General features: G+C 51.0%; 1 protein-coding gene across 2 annotated transcripts; it reads right to left on the reverse strand.

Moving 5' to 3' along the window:
• Positions 1-1,488: 1,488 nt before the first annotated feature.
• CENPO (centromere protein O) lies at positions 1,489-18,480 on the reverse strand. Of its 2 annotated transcripts, none has more exons than XM_045011389.1 (7): positions 18,350-18,480; positions 17,143-17,303; positions 15,053-15,222; positions 14,539-14,668; positions 13,292-13,551; positions 11,628-11,799; positions 1,489-2,791 (listed from the first exon to the last, which is right to left on the reverse strand). In XM_045011389.1, exons 2-7 carry the CDS (start codon positions 17,171-17,173, stop codon positions 2,667-2,669), a joined length of 888 nt encoding a protein of 295 aa, XP_044867324.1. In that variant the 5' UTR covers positions 17,174-17,303; positions 18,350-18,480; the 3' UTR covers positions 1,489-2,666. The 2 variants fall into 2 exon arrangements, with proteins under 2 accessions (XP_044867324.1, XP_044867322.1); XM_045011387.1 differs by having other exon boundaries at positions 1,490-2,794.
• Positions 18,481-18,534: the final 54 nt, after the last annotated feature.

Here is an 18,534-nt window from a genome sequence, read left to right on the forward strand (position 1 = left end):
CAGAACGAGGTTTTGGAATGTAGTTTGGTTTATAGGTTTTAAGGGGACTACAGGGAAGGGGTTAGGGCTGACAAGGGACTCACACTCCCCTTCCAAACTCCCTTGTGAAACTCCCTGTTAGCAGCCCCTGGTCACTTGTGCGCGGCTTTATAAAGCCCTGGCCTGAGTGAATGCCCCGCCCACTGATTAAGGCTCAGCCAATTACCAGAGTCTTCGAGCTTTCAAACCTTCCTTTGAAGCTCAGGGCCTCCAACTGCCAGCCAGAGCACACGGTCCTTCAACCAACCAACCAACCATACTGACAAACACAAGCTCAGCACACAGCAAGTAACCCCCAAACACAAACAAACACACACTGCAGACAGTCACTTACCCCACAGATGCTGTATTTGCTCTGTAGTAAGAGGAGGCCCTAAGATATAAACCTTGGTATCAGAGGCCCGGTATGAGGCCTGAACTAAAGTAATGGTCAAGACTTTGCTAACAAAGCAAAGTTAAGCTGTGAGCCAGAGGCAGGCCCTGCTCACAGAAGCTGGCAAGGAAAGGGCTGATGCTGCAAGAAGATACGTACCTAAAAGGTACTGAACACTAGATATCAGAACATTCACATACTTGCACATTCCACACAGATAACAAAGAACAGGCTGGCCCATCCCAATGACAGCAGCAAAAGGCTAATATGATGGGTAGAGTTGTTTTGTTCAAACCAACATGTACAAGGTGAGAGGCGGCACCTTACTACGTAGAGGGGTTGTACCTTGCTGCGTAGAGGGGTTGCACCTCAATACGTCAGGAGTGATGTGTAACTTGTTTGTACCTGTGTATAAGAATGCATCCCTGGGGCGGTGTCTTTGTCCGGCCGAGGGGGCAGTGGAAAGTCCTGCCACTGACTGAGCCGGGTCCATTGCCAAGAGGCACTTTCTCGTAGTATGCCCAGTAGACTAAGTAATCTACGGGGAACTGCCATTGTGTCCAGGATCGCAATAAACCTAGTCGACGTGACTTTGCATCTTACTAGACTCTGTGGTTATTGGGGGTTCTCGTCGGGTCTGCTGTGTCAGCTATCTTCAAAGAGCTGGGGCAGCACACAGAGGGAACACACGCACGCAGCCGAGTGATATCAACATTGGAGAAAGCAGAGCACCACACCGGTAACACTCTGACAACACTCTGCAGCGTGGGGCATGGGTCACTTGCTGGAGGATTCTCTGCACCTTCAAGTCTTTAAACCACGATTTGAGGACTTCAATAGCTCAGATATAGATCAGGGGTTTGTTATGCGAGTGGGTGGGTGAGATTCTGTGGCCTGCGTTGTGCAGGAGGTCAGACTAGACAATCATAATGGTCCCTTCTGACCTTACAGTCTATGATTCTATGGTGCATGACAAATGGGAAGAAAAATTTCCTAGTCAAATATCACTCATCAGGTTTGAGAGAAATAATTGCCGACCGCCATAGTGAAAAGTAAATTAGATTTTTTAAGATTATTGCATTTTTAATCATGAGGCATATTTAGTAACAAGTTAAAAAGTGAAAGTGCCATTAATAATGAATTTGAAAAGGGAAGCCCAAAGTCTCATCTAAGCCGGGACACAAAGGAAGTAGCTCAATATGGGAATGCAGGGAAAAGTCAGGTTTTCACAGCTGTTGTCAGTTTTAATTTTTTTCTGAAGGTTTTTTTTTTTTTTTTTAAATGAATGCATTGGTGATTTAACCACAGTTATATTAACACCAAAGTGTGCACACTTGATTTAAATTTAGTTGATGCTGGAAGTAACCAAACGTTATTACAGGATGGTGGTTTAGTATCCATCTTGGAGGATCTTCAAGCTTGTCTACACAGTGGTTTAGTCCACACCAGAGGGGTGTAAATTCTAGTGCACACTAAAGTTTACTTTGGTGCGTAACAATGCACAGTGTAGTCAAGCCCATAGTCCATCTCACAAAGGGTAAGTGGCTTGTCACAGAATCCACTACCACAGTCGGCACTAACTGCTAACATAAGCCTGACCTATGCAGCAGGAACACTGCACCTGTACAGAGCCCTACGGAAGTCATGGAGGTTGTCCTGCATGAAGCCAGTTGCAGAATTGGAGACTTCGTTGATAATCTCAGCAGCATGAGGCCTAGAACCAACCATGCCATTTGCAAAGCAACCTAGAGGAAGCTTACACCAACTCTACACCATTTGATACCAGCTGGAGGGATACAGGGAATACTGTAGGCCCCGGGGGCTGCTTCCCTGACAGCTTTCACTAGGGCTACGTTTTGTTAGACTTTTGTAAAGTTTACCTGACAACTCTGAAAGTCTTTTTGGTTTCCCATTCCAGTGGAGAGATGGATTTCCTGTGTCCGTCTGCTGTCCAGTCTGGTGAAGTATTATGGAGCCATGGTAGTAACTATGTTAGTCTGCCAGCAACCCTTTAGCAACACGCCGGAGGAGAGGAGCTCTAGAAGGATATGCGGAGACCAGGCATCTAAAGGCTGCTCAAGAAGCCAGTGTTCTCAGTACTATAAACTGGTTTAGCTATTCCGCAGGCATCTTCCCGAAACTCTGCTGCAGTCCAGTCTAAAAAGCATTTACACAGCAGCAACCTCCCAGGGAGCTTTGCAGCGATCAGAAGGCACAGTAAGCACATTTGATCTGGGAACAGGACGCCATCTGCTTACGCTGTTTGATCCAGATTTTCTGCTGCTCTTTTGAAGGAATCGAAGGCTTTGTGCAGAGCCGTGTGGCGGAACAAGTTTGAATGAGCTGCTGTCTTCTCCACCAGAGAGTCAGAAACATCCCCTGCTTCAGAGAGAAACCAGCAAATCAGTGTAGCTGTAAGGAACTCAGTATTACCCCTAACATAAAGCTCCTTGCTTCTGATTTCTCTCCTCCGCACATGTTGGGAGTCCCATCTGGTTTCATCTGTTACCCTCCCTTCTACCTTCCTTACTCTCTCCACTCCCTGTCTCCTCTGACAAGCAGCTGCTCTGAGTGGGTGTCTCTCCCAGCACTGGAGAGGAAATGGCTCCAGGCCCACTTTTTCCTGGCACTGAGACAGCCCGGGTAGGGTTGCCACCTTCCTAATTGCTGGTAACTGGATGCCTGAGGCCCCACCTCTGCTCTGCCTCCCCCCCCCCCAAGGTCCCGCCCGTCACATGCTCCTCCCCCCATCGCTGCAGGATCTTCTCAAGGAGCCTGCCTGCAGATAGAAGGCAGCCCCAGCTGAGTAGGAACTTTAATGACATGATACCTCCCCATGCCCCACAGTAATTGGACTTTGGTTCAGGTGCCATTTAGGTTGCCAGGTCCCCTTTTTGACTGGACTTTCCAGTAGAAAACCAGGCACCTGGCAACCCTAAATGACACCTGGACACAGAAGCCAAAAATTGGACTATCCAGGTAAAACCTGGATGGGTGGCAACCCTAGTCACGGCTCAGGGTGTGTAAACGGGAGGGAAGTGCCGGGGGAGCAGCTTATCTGTCAGACCCCGGTGCCCAGAACGGTAGGAGCTGAACTTGTTGAGCAAAGGCTACAGCTTCATCTGCAGAGGGCTGAATGTGGGGGGAGAAGGGAAGAACGAGCTCCAGGAGCAGCAGACTCCGGCTTCCCCTCTACCACTCACAGCACCAGAGGGGGAGACACAGTTCCGCCTGCAGAGCTGGGCCTCAGTTCCACACCAGCTCTGCTGTTTGGCCAATGGGGCCTCCAGACAACCAGCAACTGGCTAAGATTGCTCGAGCGGCTCCTCTCCCCGGAGCTCTATCTAGCCCGTCACTGGACCAGGTGCAGAGCAGAAGAGTCGGAGCCCCCCGCGCAGCCGGCTCAGCTGCAGGGTCCTTCTGCAAGATAATTGCCGGGGAAATATTAAAGCAGGAGTCGGCAACCTTTCAGAAGTGCTGTGCCGAGTCTTCATTTATTCACTCTAATTTAAGGTTTCGCGTGCCGGTAATACATTTTAATGTTTTTTAGAAAGTCTCTCTCTACAAGTCTATATATTATATAACTAAACTAGGTTGTATTGTAAAATAAACAAGGGTTTTCAAAATGTTTAAGAAGCTTCATTTAAAATTAAATTAAAATGTTGATCTTATGCCGCCGGACCGCTCAGCCCGCTGCTGGTCTGGGGTTCTGTTCATCTAGGCCGGCAGTGGGCTGAGTGGGGCCTGCGGCCGGGACCCCAGCTGGGGCTGGAGATGTGGGGGGTGCAAGAGTCAGGGCAGAGGGCTAGGCACATGTGAGGGGGTGCAGGTGTCAAGGTAGAGGGGCTGGGTATGTGTGGGGGTGCCAGAGTCAGGGCTGGGGTCATGTGGGGGGTGAAGGAGTCAGCAGAGGGCTGGGTGGTACAGGACTCAGGGCAGAGGGCTGGGTGACTGCCCCCCAGAACCCTCAACTCCCCTCGCTCCTTGTCCCGACTAGGACCCCACCCCCTATCTAAGCCTCCCTGCCCCTTGTCCTCTGACTGCCCCCCTAGGACCCTACCCCCTACCTGTCCCCTGACTGCCCCACCCTTACCCACACCCCCGCACCCAGACAGAACCCCCGGACTCCCATGCCCCATCCAACCGCTCCCTGCCCCCTGACAGGACTCCCAGAACTCTGGACCCATACAACGCCCCCCTGCTCGCCCAACCCCTCTCCACACCCCTACCTCCTGACAGCCCCCCCGAACTCCCAACCCCCCCAGCTCCTTGTCCCTTGACCATCCCCTCCAGAGACCCCCCCCCACCCTAACTGCCTCCCCAGGACCCTCCTTGCTCCCTGTCCCCTGAATGCCCTGACCCCTATCCACCCCCCACCCCCTAACAGACCCCAGGGACTCCCATGCCCCTGCTCCCTGACTGCCCCCTCCAGAGACCCCCACCCCTAACCACTCCCCCGGGATCCCACCCCCCCATTCCAACCCACCCTGCTCCCTGTCCCCTGACTGCTCCCACCCCTTATCCAACCCCGCTCCCCGGACCCAGACCCCTTACCATGAGGTTCCTCGCTGATCCGGAGCCCTGCCGCCACGCGTGCAGCGCTCTGAGGGGCGGGGCGGGGCTGCGCAAGGCGGCGGGGCTCCGGATGAGCGGGGAGCGTCCTTCCCTCCCCATGGAGCCAAATGCTGCCCCGCGGGAGTGCACAGCCCCAGCCCCCAGAGCGCTGTACGCGGCGGCATGGCTCATGGGGAAGGGGGGGGGAAGGCGGGGGAGGGGCCGGCGGCTTGCTGCGCTCGGCCCGGCGCTCCAGCCCTGGAGCGCAGACCCTGCAGCTTGCTGCGTCGGCAGGATTTTTAATGATACACTGGGGTCCCAGCAGGCCCCAGCGTGCCATTAAAAATTGGCTCGCGTGCCATCTTTGGCACGTGTACCATAGGTTGCTGACCCCTGTATTAAAGCCTCGCATTAACCCACTAACCCTCACCTCACCCACAGGGGTAAGTGTTGCTACAAAGCACAGATAGGAAGCAGGGGCCACAAACTGGCTGCTTTTTAACCATGAAGCCTTTTGCCTATTCCTTGTACGTAAACCTGCAGTACAGGGAGATCCTGGGAAAATCCACAGAAAGCAGAATCAGAGTCAACAAGCTGCCAGACAGTGCAAACCACGTAACTGCTTTGGATCAAGAGGAACTCCTAGTTCTTCTTCGAGATGGGTTGCTCATATCGATTCCATACGAATCGGGCCCAGGGGGTTCCTTCAGGGGCTTCCCGTTCCACCCCTTTGGAGCCCCGAGTAGCGGAGGCCACTGTGTATTGCCCCCCCACCCGGGCGACTGCTCCAGCGCCAATACAGGCCCACGCTCCTAGCGTGGTGGACCTTAAGCAACAAGGACCTCCACAAGAGAACCTCGCGCAGGATCCCTTAGTCCTGGGGCTATCTTCCTCGTCCTCACCTGATGAGGCAGTGGCGGGGACTACGGTTTCGGGCCCTCCTCCTATGGACCTCCGTGCCCACCAGGAACTGCTCTGCAGGGTAATGTGCAATAGGAACCTCCAGGTAGAGGTGGTGGAGGTAGGACCCTGTGGTGGACATTCTGTGTGCGGAGGCACCGTCCAGAGTGACCCTCCCTGTCATACGAACCATACAGGCCAATGCCAAGACAATCGCAATCGCCAGCCTCTATTCCACCTACGGCCAAGGGGGTGGAAAGGAAGTACTTTGTCCCCTCAAAGGAATACGAGTACCTCTACATGCACCCCCAACCGTGCTCCCTTATCGTGGCTTTGGTCAACGAGAAGGAGCAGCACGGTCAGCAGGCCCCGGTGCCTAAATCAAAGGACGCTAGACACCTAGACTTGTTTGGGCGCAAGGTGTACTCGGCTGGAGGCTTGCAGCTCAGGGTGGCCAACCAGCAGGCACTCCTGAGCCAATCTGACTATAATTTGTGGCACTCTATGGAGTAATTCAAAGAGTTGGTTCCACAGGAGTCCAGAGACTTGGGGCTCTAGTAGAGGAAGGCAAGAAGGTGACAAGAACCTCCTTACAAGTTCTCTGGATGCTGCAGACTCGGCAGCTAGGACCCTGGCCTCGGGCATAGCCATGCGCTGCATCTCACGGCTGCAGGCTTCTGGCTTACCACCAGAGTTACAGCAGACCCTCCAGGATCTGCCCTTTGATGGCCAGGGCCTATTCTCCAAGAAGACAGACTCAAGGCTGCAGCGTCTGAAGGACTCGAGAATTATCATGCGCACTCTGGGAATGCATACCCCAGTAACACTGAGAAGGCCCTTCAGACTGCAGCCTCAGAGATCCTACCCTCTCCCTCGGCCAAGACAGGACTTCTTTAGAAGACGTGGCCGAGGTGGTAAAAGAAAAACTGGGCACCAAGCCAGCCAAGGCCAGGGCCCTCCCAAGCCATCGGCAGGGCCTAAGCAGAACTTTTGAAGGTGCGCCCAAGGATGGAGCACCAGTCTCCATTCAGGATCCTTCCCCACCTTTCCAAAATCATCTCTCCCATTTCCTCCATGCGTGGTCCTACATAACATCAGACCATTGGGTCCTACGCATGGTGGAAAGGGAATACTCCCTCCACTTTCCCCATCCCTCTTCAGGGACCTCTCTCATGAGCACCTTCTTCTACTGGAGGTGCTATGATTCCTAGCTTTGGGAGTGATAGAGGAGGTTCCAGGAGAGTCAAAGGGCCAGGGTTTTTACTCCCACTACTTCCTAATCCCCCAGGCCAAGGGCAGGCTTTGGCCCATCCTGGACCTACGCGGACTCAACAAATTCATGGTAAAGTTGAAGTTCCGCATGGTCTCACTAGGGACCATTATTCCTTCCCTAGATCCTGGAGACTGGTACGCCGCCCTCGACATGAAGGACGCATACTTCCACATTGCGATCTACCCAGCGCACAGACGCTTCCTTTGCTTTGTGGTCAATCAACAGCACTTTCAATTCACCCTCCTTCCTTTCGGCCTGTCCACGGCCCCCAGGGTGTTTACTAAGTGCGTGGCTGCCTCCCTTTGTCAAAAACGGAGCAGTATTACACTCGGGTCTGGCCTGGGCAGTTCTGCCAGAAGCACGCTTTCAATCCCTGGTGAACATCATCCACAGCCTGCAAAGCTTCCTGACCTTGACCGTGAAAACATGCCTATGCCTCCTGGGGCACATGGCCTCTTGCACGTATGTGACCAGGCATGCCAGGCTGCGACTACGTCCACTCCAAGCCTGGCTATCAACAGTTTACCGACCAGGTCGGGACAGCTTGAACACGGTGGTTACCATCCTGCCAGGGGTACTAGCCTCTCTAGGCTGATGGATGGACCCCAAACCAGTGTGCCAAGGGGTGCCATTTCACGCCCCGCAGTCCTCGGTGTCCCTAGTCACGGATGTGTCATCCCTGGGATGGGGAGCCCACCTCGGGAACCTCCATACACAAGGGCTACGGTTAGCAAGAGAGAGTTACCCCTGCACATCAATGTACGGGAACTCAGAGCAGTTTGCCTGGCGTGTCAGGCATTCTGAGAGCGCATTCAAGGCCGCTGTGTTGTAGTCCTCACAGACAACACTACGGCCATGTTTTACATCAACAAGCAAGGGGGAGCCCGATCATGTCCTCCTGACAGAGGGGGGATTCGTCTGTGGGAATTCTGCATAGCCCACTCAATCCATCTGGTGGTGTCGTTTCTCCCAGGAGTCCAGAAAACCTTAGCGGACCACCTCAGCAGATCATTCCAGGTTCACAAGTGGTCGGTTCACCTGGACGTCATCCACTCTGTCTTCCCGAAGTGGGGCTTTCCCCTGATAGACCTATTCCCCTCTCGCGAGAATCGGAAATGCCAGGTGTTCTGCTCTCTCCAAGGGTGCTCTCCGGGTTCCCTGTTGGATGCCTTCCTAATTCAGTGGAAGGATCACCTGTGCTACGCCTTTCCTCCATTCCCGCTAGTCCACAGGGTCCTGATCAAGCTGAGCAGGGACAAAGCCCGTATGATTCTGGTCACCCCAGCGTGGCCCAGACAGCCCTGGTACACCACTCTCCTAGAGCTGTCAGAGGACACTCCGATTCCACTCCCGCTGTGACCAGACCTGATCACTCAGGACCATGGACGACTCTGTCATCCTGACCTGCTCTCTCTCCACCTCACAGCGTGGATGCTACATGACTAAATCAATCTGAGCTGTGCTGCTCTCGCTTGGTTCAGCGGATCCTTTTGGGTAGCAGGAAGCCCTCTAACAGGTCCACATACTTATGCAAGTGGAAGCGTTTTTCCTGCTGGTGCGCCTGGAATCATACAACCCCCCTACAGGCATCAGTACCTATCATCTTGGATTACCTCCTGTCCTTAAAGCCGCAGAGCTTGGCAATATCATCCATTAGAGTGCACCTGGCAGCTATTTCGTCTTTCCACCTGGGCGAAAATGGGTGTTCGGTCTTCTCCAATCCCATAGATTTCTCAAGGGGTTGGAGCGCCTGTTCCCATGAATTTGACAGCCTGTCCCTACGTGGGATCTTAACCTGGTCCTATCCAGATTCATGGGTGCCCCATTCGAGCCGATGGCCAATGCTCGCTCCTATACCTTTCCTGGAAGACAGCCTTCCTCATAGCTATCAGCTCAGGGCGCTCACATTGGAACCACTGTATACGGTGTTCCACAAGGACAAGGTACAGCTGCGACCTCACCCAGCCTTCCTCCCTAAGGTGGTGTCTGTCTTCCATGTCAACCAGGACATCTTCCTCCCTGTCTTCTACCCGAGGCCGCATGCCTCTCGATGGGAGCAACAGCTGCACTCCCTGGACATTCGCAGGGCCCTGGCCATCTACACTGAGTGAACAAAACCTTTCAGGAAAATGTTGCAGCTGTTTGCGGTGGCAGACCGGATAAAGGTCCTTCCGGTCTCCTCCCAGCACATCTTGTCCTGGATCATATCATGCATCCGTGTGCGCTATGACTTGGCTGGTGTCCTAACTACGCACCTTACTGCCCACTCCACGTGGGCTCAAGCTTCATCCTCTGCTTTCCTGCACACGTGCCCATAAAGGAGATATGTAGGGCAGCGACTTGGTCATCGGTACATACCTTTGCCACCCACTATGAGATAGTGCAGCAGTCCAGGGGTGATGCTGCATTTGGTTCAGCGGTCCTTCACTCTGCGACATCTCACTCCGACCCCACCGCCTAGGTAAGGCTCGAGAGTCACCAAACTGGAATCGATATGAGCAAGCACTCGAAGACAGTTACTCCCCTTTGTAACTGCTGTTCTTCGAGATGTGTTGCTTATATCCATTCCAAACCCGCCCTCCTTCCCCTCCGTCGGAGTAGCCAGCAAGAAGGAACTGAGGGGGTGCTGGGTCGGCCGGGGCATATATCTGGCTCCATGAAGGCGCCATTCCAGGAGGCGCTTCAGCCGACCCACCGAGTGTTGCTAGGGTAAAAATCTCCTGACGATCGTGCACAGGGCGTGCACACACCCTAATTGGAATCGATATGAGCAACACATCTCGAAGAACAACAGTTACAAAGGTGAGTAAGTATCGGAGGGGTAGCCGTGTTAGTCTGGTTCTGTAGAAGCAGCAAAGAGTCCTGTGGCACCTTATAGACTAACAGACGTTTTGCAGCATGAGCTTTCGTGGGTGAATACCCACTTCTTCAGATGCAAGTCAGATGCAAGTCAGATGCACCTTCAGATGCAAGGTGAGTAACCGTCTTATTTCTTAGACAAACCCTTATTTATGGCAACCCATCACAAACTGATGGGGAGACTGTACTATGATACACACTATCATCTGACTATAAAACAATTATATCATTGCAAATTTGGATAAGAGATGGTCCCTGCCTCAAAGGCTTTACAATATCAGGAGAGGGTGGCCTGCTGTCTGGCATTATCTCATGATTCCCCTGCATTCACCTGTCAATCTGTTTTCTCTTGTCGTATGTTTGGATTGTAAGCTCTTTGGGGGCAGGGACTGTCTCTGTGCTGTGCCTGTACAGCCCCTAGCACAACAGGTCCTGGTCCAAGACTATGATAATAGAAACAAACAAACAATAATATGATGGAGGAGGAAGGACAGATTTCCTGAAGAGGTGGGGGAGGACAGGTAGACCGTTCCCAGGCACAAAGCTTTCTGTCACTATATTTCATATTATCCTTCATGTTTCAGGAGAGAGCCATAACCACACTGTCTGTCTCTCCTTGTGCCACCTCCTGCTTTCTAGTATACTGTACAGGCCAGGGCCTTCAAGCCACACAGTATCAAATCTTATTCACAATGAAAGCTCTTCCTCCTTCCTCACCCAGAGAGAGAAGTTTCTCAATCCCAAGGCTTTCATAAAAGCGTGGAGAGAAACCATGGGATAATCTTTACTACAATGGATTACAGATGGGATACTTGAGCACGTTGTAACTCTGGCTGAGAGTGCACACACTTCTGAATTCATTACGAGACCCTCTATCCTCCAAACTTTCCTCTTTCAGGGGAATTGAGTTGTAACATGGCAGGGGCCTCAGCTGTTAGAATACAGGTTGACCTGGCCTGTGTGCTTGGCACAGAGCTTTATACGTTCCTGTGGGGACCAGAGCAACACGTGGCAGATTCTCCGTCATGGGCAATTCATAAATCAAGACTGGATGTTTTTCTAAAAACATCTGCTTTAGTTCAAGCAGGAATTAATTCAGGGAAGTTCTCTGGCCTGTGTTACACAGGAGATCAGACTACATGACCAAAACGGTCTCTTCTGGCCTTTATAATCTATGAATATTAGCATTTTTCTGCTATTTGAATTTATTCAAGGTAACAAATTAACATGCATCTTTCTGAGATTATTTGTATGTCCACTCCTGCACATTCTCTCATTCCAGTCCTGGTTCCCCATACACCTCAGACCCAGCAACGCCCGTAACGATCCAGAATCGTCTTACAGCCCGGCTAAAATGAGAGCTGTAGCAAGTCTGTAAAACGTTTATAGCTTGAGGCCACAACCTCTTCGGAGCAAAGCTCCAGCTACATAGGAATCACGTGGCCTGCTTTTCCACAGGGCTCAAGAAATAAAATAAGCTGCTAATTTCTTTCTTGTCCTGAAGTTCAAATAGTGAACAATGATAATATGATCCCAAACAGACTATGAAAGCCCCAAAGCAGACAGTTTTGCTTTGATCTTGCTCCCATACAAATGCTCTCTGAATGGACACAGATGTCCTTATTTTACCTTTATATGTAATAGTGGCCTCAGTTGGAAGACTACGGGTGAGATCGCCATAAACCAGCTTTGCTCTGAATGGAAAGGTCTTGCTTTCTGTTTCCACATCATAATTAAAGAACAGTACATTATGCAACGAGTTTCTCTGCAAGGTTCCTTTGAGAAAGGCTGAATAATGGTCCTGGAGGGATGAAGACAAACAGAAGCACTAAACTATGAAAGGGACTCAGAGTGAGGCTGGGATTTCTCCCATTCTGCTAAATCTTGAACACGCTTAGGTCTGACAGATTTAAGGTTGGAAACATATTGTAACATACCTCAAACAAAAACCTCACAGTAAAAACAGCAGAGCTGGCACATTTTTTATTTCAAGTCAGGAAACCTGAAGTTTAGACTACACAAAACATCTTAAAACTACCCCACCCTGTATCTTGACACATGGAACATCATCCCTGTAACAGATGAAGATTGTCTCCTGAATACAAATGCCACAGAGTGAACATGGCGGACTATGATTTTAGCTGAATGGTTAATAGCAGAGGGCATTTGCTGATAAAAAGACATGAAGATGTTGCAATACTGAGCATAGAGGGCAGGTGGGAGGAGGAGAGGAACATGTCTGTTCTGTGTACAAAAGGTAAGAGGGAAAATATTAGAGAATTGGGGCAGCTTGGAGAAGGGGCTATAGAGAGATTAGTGCCCACCATGTAATAGCTGGATGCGTAGCTGGCAGAATATGAGACCGTACACCAGCGATACATGGCTTATGCTGGAAATCTAGAAGAGGTACAAGTTTGAGTCTCTCAGGGATATAGATGGACTGTGTGTTGGATATGGGGTGGAACAGAGTAAAAAGTTGTTTGTGGAATCTTAACTCCAAGTTTCCTGACTTGCACATGTTTATTTTTCTAAAGCCAATGAGTTTTGTTTTTGGTTTTTAAAAGGGGTGTATTTCCAAACTAAACTCCATGTTAATGAAGTTTTTTGCTTAGAGAATTACCTTATTCTAATGTATATATTTTAGTGACGCATACTAACACATTTAAGACATATTTCCATAGGTCTTCAAGTGAGGTCATATTTCATGCTATAATTAGCAAGGCAACACCTAAAACTGGAATCTTGAGTGCTCCTCTGTAGGACCTACGGCTTAACAGCTTCCTATGCAGATTCTGACACAAACAATTCTCGGCACAATTTTCATTGCATAAAAATACCATGCAAGCTCTGATGCCCACAGGCTTTTAGGATATTTACAGCCTAACACAGTTTCTAAGATTTAAACACACACAATAATCTCTTTTGTTTAACTCTCCCCCCCCACCACGCATACCTGGAATGCAATACTTGCTTAACATGTCTTCAAAGAGCTTAAATGTTAACTTATTAGCCCTCTTAACACCGTCATGTTCTGCATTTTACTGATGTGGAAACCTAAGTAGAACGGTTTAATGACCTACTCAAGCACATACCCAGTGGCTCTGTCACAAATGGAATTAGAACTCACAGATCCCTGGTTCTCAAGCCACACAATCTTGCGTCCTTCCCACCTCATTTACTGTAACTTCACTCCCCCAAATATATGTGGGTAGAGAACCCTCCTATATCATTTATCTCCCTTTTGCTACATACAAGGATCAAGAATAGATTGTGGTTATTGGGGCCATTGGTACCTGTAACTGATCTGCCTGGTATTTCCTTCCAGCATAAGCATTCAGGTGATCAGACAACATAGCCAGGAAGCATTTGATGTTGGTCTGCAAGTACTTCTTGGCTATTTGCTCCAAGGGGATGAAGATGGGGACAGAGTGGTGACGAATCTGGACTGGTTGCTGTATGAGGAGGTCCAGGTAGTAGGAGTCCAGGTAGGTGCCTTCATAAGCAGTGCTGATGCAGAAACAGACTCCTTGTTTGGTCAATTTCCCACTAAGACCTTGGGTACAAAAAGGGGTGTTTATTCAGCACCATTCTAGAACCCTATTGTAAGGAAGCTTTGCTAAGGGCGCATGGACGGCTCACTGTGTTGTTCTACATATGGAATACACTACATACATTTAGTCATTAGACAGGGCTCCTAAAAGGATTTGGAAGAATTAAGAGGCATGAACCCTGGAATCATTTTTTATAACCTTCCCCTCAATCTTCTAGTGGGTTCAGGAATTTGTGGCCAGTAATCTAGGTTCTCAATTTCTTCCACTAAGCTTCTGTGCTGGGTCCTGGTATGTTTCTGCACACCTTCCACACAGGTGCATGCACTCTAGCCTGCTATGGAGCTTGACTACTCCAAACCAGTCTTACCATCAGGAGAAGCCCAAACTCAATGTTGAGTTCAAGAATGCACAATTGAGTCGAGGAAGGCAGCATGCTCTGGCTGGCAAAGCCAAGATCCAAGACTCATTAAACTGATACACAGTGATCCAAAAAGGTTGGGAAATGCTCCCCTAATCAGCTCATCTGCATCGTGGCAAGATTGGTTTAATTACATTTCAATTAGAGAAACTGGAAATTGTGGTGAAAGTGATGCACATTAAAGAAGTAATTTGAACAGGCTCAGAGATATTAGAAACAGTATCCTGCATTTAGGGAAGGCTCAGCCAATGAGAATTTGTTCTGAACACAGTGTGTTAACCCAGTATCCTGGAAGACTCTAGTGGTGGATGGAGAATCTGAGGAGACAAAGGGAATCAACCCTAGATGAATTAATCTCTTTCAAACTCAGTTATTTTTCTAGCACCTCAACACTCTTAATGACTGTTATTTAAGAGCACAATAGAAGCACTTTTAATAGAAAACAATCAGCTAGATATCAAGTTCATCTTTCAAAATGAGAACCCTATAAAACCAGTGGAAAGGATCAAGGACACCTACCAGCCCCATATACAGGCACTAGTCAGAGCTTGCACAGATCTCAGGGCTTTACCTGTCAGATGAAAGGCTTGCAGCATGGCCTTGACATTTTCCACTTTCCATTTTAGAAGAGCTTGCCCTCCGGTCTCCACTGCTTGGACGGGCTCCACGTTACTGCCGGTGGTTCTTTCCTGCCTGATGAGCTATAAAATACAAGACATGAAAGAAAAGCAGCTCAGAAGTCACTGAAACAGCAAGTATTCACTGGATCAAGGGTGGCCCAGGCTGCTGTTAGGGATTTGCTCTGCTCAGAGCAGGGCAAGACAGATTGCTTGGAATATTGTTTTGCGACAGGAGAAGAAAAAAAGTTCTAGGATAGGGACACAACAGTTTCTTTGTAAGTAGCAGGGCATGGCAGTGCTGCACCTCCTCTGTGAACAGGACTTCAGTCTTGAGTTTTCTCAAGCCAGCACCATGAAGTTATTAAAAAAAAAAGGTGAAGGGAAAGAATAGCAGCTAGTTGTATTAGAGAAATAACATAAATACGTCAATCACAGAGTCTGGAAGGACAGAAGCCTAATTCTTACCGCAACTTGCTGCAGGTTCACTTTGGTCTGGAGTTCATCTCTTTGGAGTCTCAGCTCCTGGACTCTTGCTCTCAGCCTGACCAAATTCTCCTGCTGCCGTTGAGTTTCTTCTTGCTTCAGTGCTAGTTTCCGTGCATGAGCTTCTAGCTTTTCCAGATGGGATAGGACCCCTCCAGGAAAAGAAGAAACAGATAAATCCAGTCTGCAATTATTTATTAATATTTAGCCCGGGCAGGATTTAATATAGATGTCAGTTATTTCAGCTGACATGCTGAAATCAACACAAAAAAAAATCAGTAACTCTCAGAGGGAGCACAGCCCCCTCACCATGTGCCTGCAGGGATCCGGTGTCACCAGCCCTGGGGATATGCAGGGAGTCCTCTGTAGCCCCGCTGTCTCCACCCAGCTCCTTCACTCCCATGACAGCATGGCCTCAGGGCTGGTGACAACCAATCCCTGCAGGGACAAGGTGCAGTGAAGGCTGCGGTCCACGCCCAGCGGAGCAGAGATCCCTGGCCAGGACTGCGATGAAGAGGTAAAGCCCCTAGCTGTTGGGGGAGGCCACCCTGCTGCTGAGTGGTTCCAACCCCACACAGGAGCCATTCAGCAGCAGAACGGCCTCCCTCATGGCTGGGGGCTCGTCCTCCTCCTTGTAGTCCTGGCCGGGGGCCTCTGTTCCACTGGGCCAGGGCTGCAGCCTTCTTTGCGCCACGGTGTCTGGGACCCCCAGCAGCCCCCAGTCAGTGCTACCCTAGCCCTACACCCGCACCTTAATTTCCAGCAAATGTTTAAGAAATAAAAGTGATACTATCGATGATAAAAATCTTAAAAATAAAAAACTATATTAACTGTCGAAATTGGGGGAGGGGTTGGATTCTGCCAAGCCTATTTAGTAGCACCCAGACCATGCTAGGCACTGTACTGATACATGGAGAGACCCTAATCACTACATACTTACATACCGTAGGTTAGGGGAAAGAGAAAACCTACAGTTAAGGGGCTTTTTGGTCATATATATTTGATTGAGTCCTAATTGTCCCTTGATGTAGCCATTGCTAGCTGGCTAATTTCTTGAGGCAATGTAGGCTACTGCAGTGGTTTTCAAACTTTTTTTTTCTGGCGACTCAGTTGAAGAAAACTATTGATGCCCGCGACCCACGGAACTGGGGACAAGGGGTTTGGGAGGGGCTCAGGGCTGGGGCAGACGGTTGAGGTGCTGGGGTGAGGGCTGCAGGGAGGGGCCAGGAATGAGGGGCTCTGGGCTGGGGGTGCAGGAGGGGCTCTGGGCTGGGGCCAGGGATGAGGGGCTTGGGGTGCAGCAGGGGGCTAAGGCTCTGGATGCAGGCTATGGAGTGGGGCCAGGGATGAGGAGTTTGGGGTGCAGGAAGGGGCTCAGGCTTGGGGCAGGGGATTGAGGCCTGGGGTTACCTCAGCCAGCTCCCAGTCAGCAGCGCAGCGGGAGTGCTAAGGCAGACTTCCTGCTTTTCCTGGCACCACGGCCGTGCTGCGCCCCGGAAGCGGCTAGCAGCACGTCTGGCTCCTAGGTGGAGGTGCACACAAGTGGCTCCATACAGCTTTCACCCGCAGGACCAGCAGCTGGCCGCTTCCAGGGCGCAGTGCGGTGTCAGAACAGGTAGGGACTAGCCTGCCTTAGCTGGGCAGCACCACCAACGGGACTTTTAACAGCCCAATCGGCAGTGCTGACCAGAGCTGCTGCGACTCAGTACTGGGTTGTGACCCACAACTTGAAAGCCACTGGGCTAGTGCACTGAACTGGACCTCAGGAAACACAGGCTCCCAGATGACTTTGGGAAAGTCACTTCACACCTGTCTCAGCTCTCCTACCTGTAAAACAGGAATAATGATCTTTACCTCCTTTGCAAAGTACTTGGAGATCTCCAGAAGAAGAGTGCTACACAAGAGCTAGATTTTATTATTATGGCAGAAATGGATCTTAAGGAGTGATTTTGAATGAGTGTATCACTTTCACCAAGCTGGAGAGCACTTTACACTTAAGACCCATAGTTTCTGCAGGTCATCGCTCCACATTAACGGTGAAGGCAGCTGCGGTCTGTTCTCTAGCAACTTACCATCTCTCAGGTAAGCAGTCGCCTCTTCCATTGTCACGTCTAGTTCTTAGGCAACGGCAAGAGAGCTTGGTGTGGAATGAAGGATCTTCGGGGTAGGTACTGGCCCCATGGAATTACGCCACAAAGGCATTAGGGGTTTGGCCACCACAAGCTTCTTTGTGCTGAAAAGAAGAGATCCCTCCTTTTACACTCTAGGGTTGTCTACTGAAAGAATCAGATGGTACAATGATTCCAGCCCAAGAAAATCCCTGCCCCTGTGGCTTTTCTGTGGCTGGGATCAAGGATGCCTCTCCCAGGGCATTGGGTATGGGTGCGGACTGTAAGGCACTAGCAAGAGCACAGACACCATGTTTCCAAGTTGATTTCTGAAGGTGCACATTGTATAAAACAATGTTAATCTATTTTCATGAGGCGTCCCATTGACTCTTCCTGCTGCTCAGACAGGGAAGGGTGGGGCGGGGGGCAGAGAAGCCACTTTCACAAACACCCAGAGCAGGAAAATGCCTCAGAGCAGCCTTCACTGGAGTGACCTTGTTAAAGCAAGTGGGCGTTGGACCCTGGCCAAGAGGAGGACACAGGACTCCTGGGTTCTGATCTCTGCCCTATGGGACCCTGGTTCTAGTCCTTGTTCAGGGAGGCGTTTGGGGGGCTGGGACTCCTGGGTTCTGTGGGGAGACAGGACTCCTGGATTCTGGCAGTTTGGGGGTGGAGGTGGGCAGAACTCCTGGGTTGTGGCAGTAGGGAGGCAAGGGAACAGAACTCCTGGGAGGAGGGGCTCTGGAACTCCTGGGTTCTGGGGGGGGGAGGGGGAGAGCAGGGAGCACTCCTGGGAGGAGGGGCTCTGGTGTTGGGGGCGGGGGGAGCAGGACTCCTGGGTTCTGGTGGGGGGCGGGGCAGGACTCCTGGGTTCGGGGGGGGGGGAGGGCAGGACTCTTGGGAGAAGGGGCTCTAGTGTTGGGGGGGGCAGGACTCCTGGGTTCTGGTGGGGGGGGGGCAGAGAAGAGCAGGACTTCTGGGAGGAGGGGCTCTGGTGTTGGGGGCGGGGCAGGACTCCTGGGAGGAGGGGCTCTGGTGTTGGGGGCGGGGCAGGACTCCTGGGTTCTGGCAGTTGGGGGGGGTCAGGACTCCCGGGAGCAGGAGTTCTGGTGCCCGGACCCCGCGCTGGGGACAAGGACACCGACCCTCCTACAGCGGCTTCAGGACTCACCCGCGAGCACCATGGAAACCAGCTACGGGTCCCGCGCTCAAACCTCCCGCGCACTGACTCCAGCGGAAATGCGTCACGAGACGCCCTTTATATTCTTTCCCAGCAGACCCCGCGGCACGCTTGCCCAAGACGCCCAGCCCAGGGTTTATTTCCGGCATGCCCGCTGTCTCGTTCTCCGGTTACCG

This window comes from Mauremys mutica, chromosome 3, assembly GCF_020497125.1.
Source record: "Mauremys mutica isolate MM-2020 ecotype Southern chromosome 3, ASM2049712v1, whole genome shotgun sequence".
Lineage (NCBI taxonomy): Eukaryota > Metazoa > Chordata > Testudines > Geoemydidae > Mauremys > Mauremys mutica.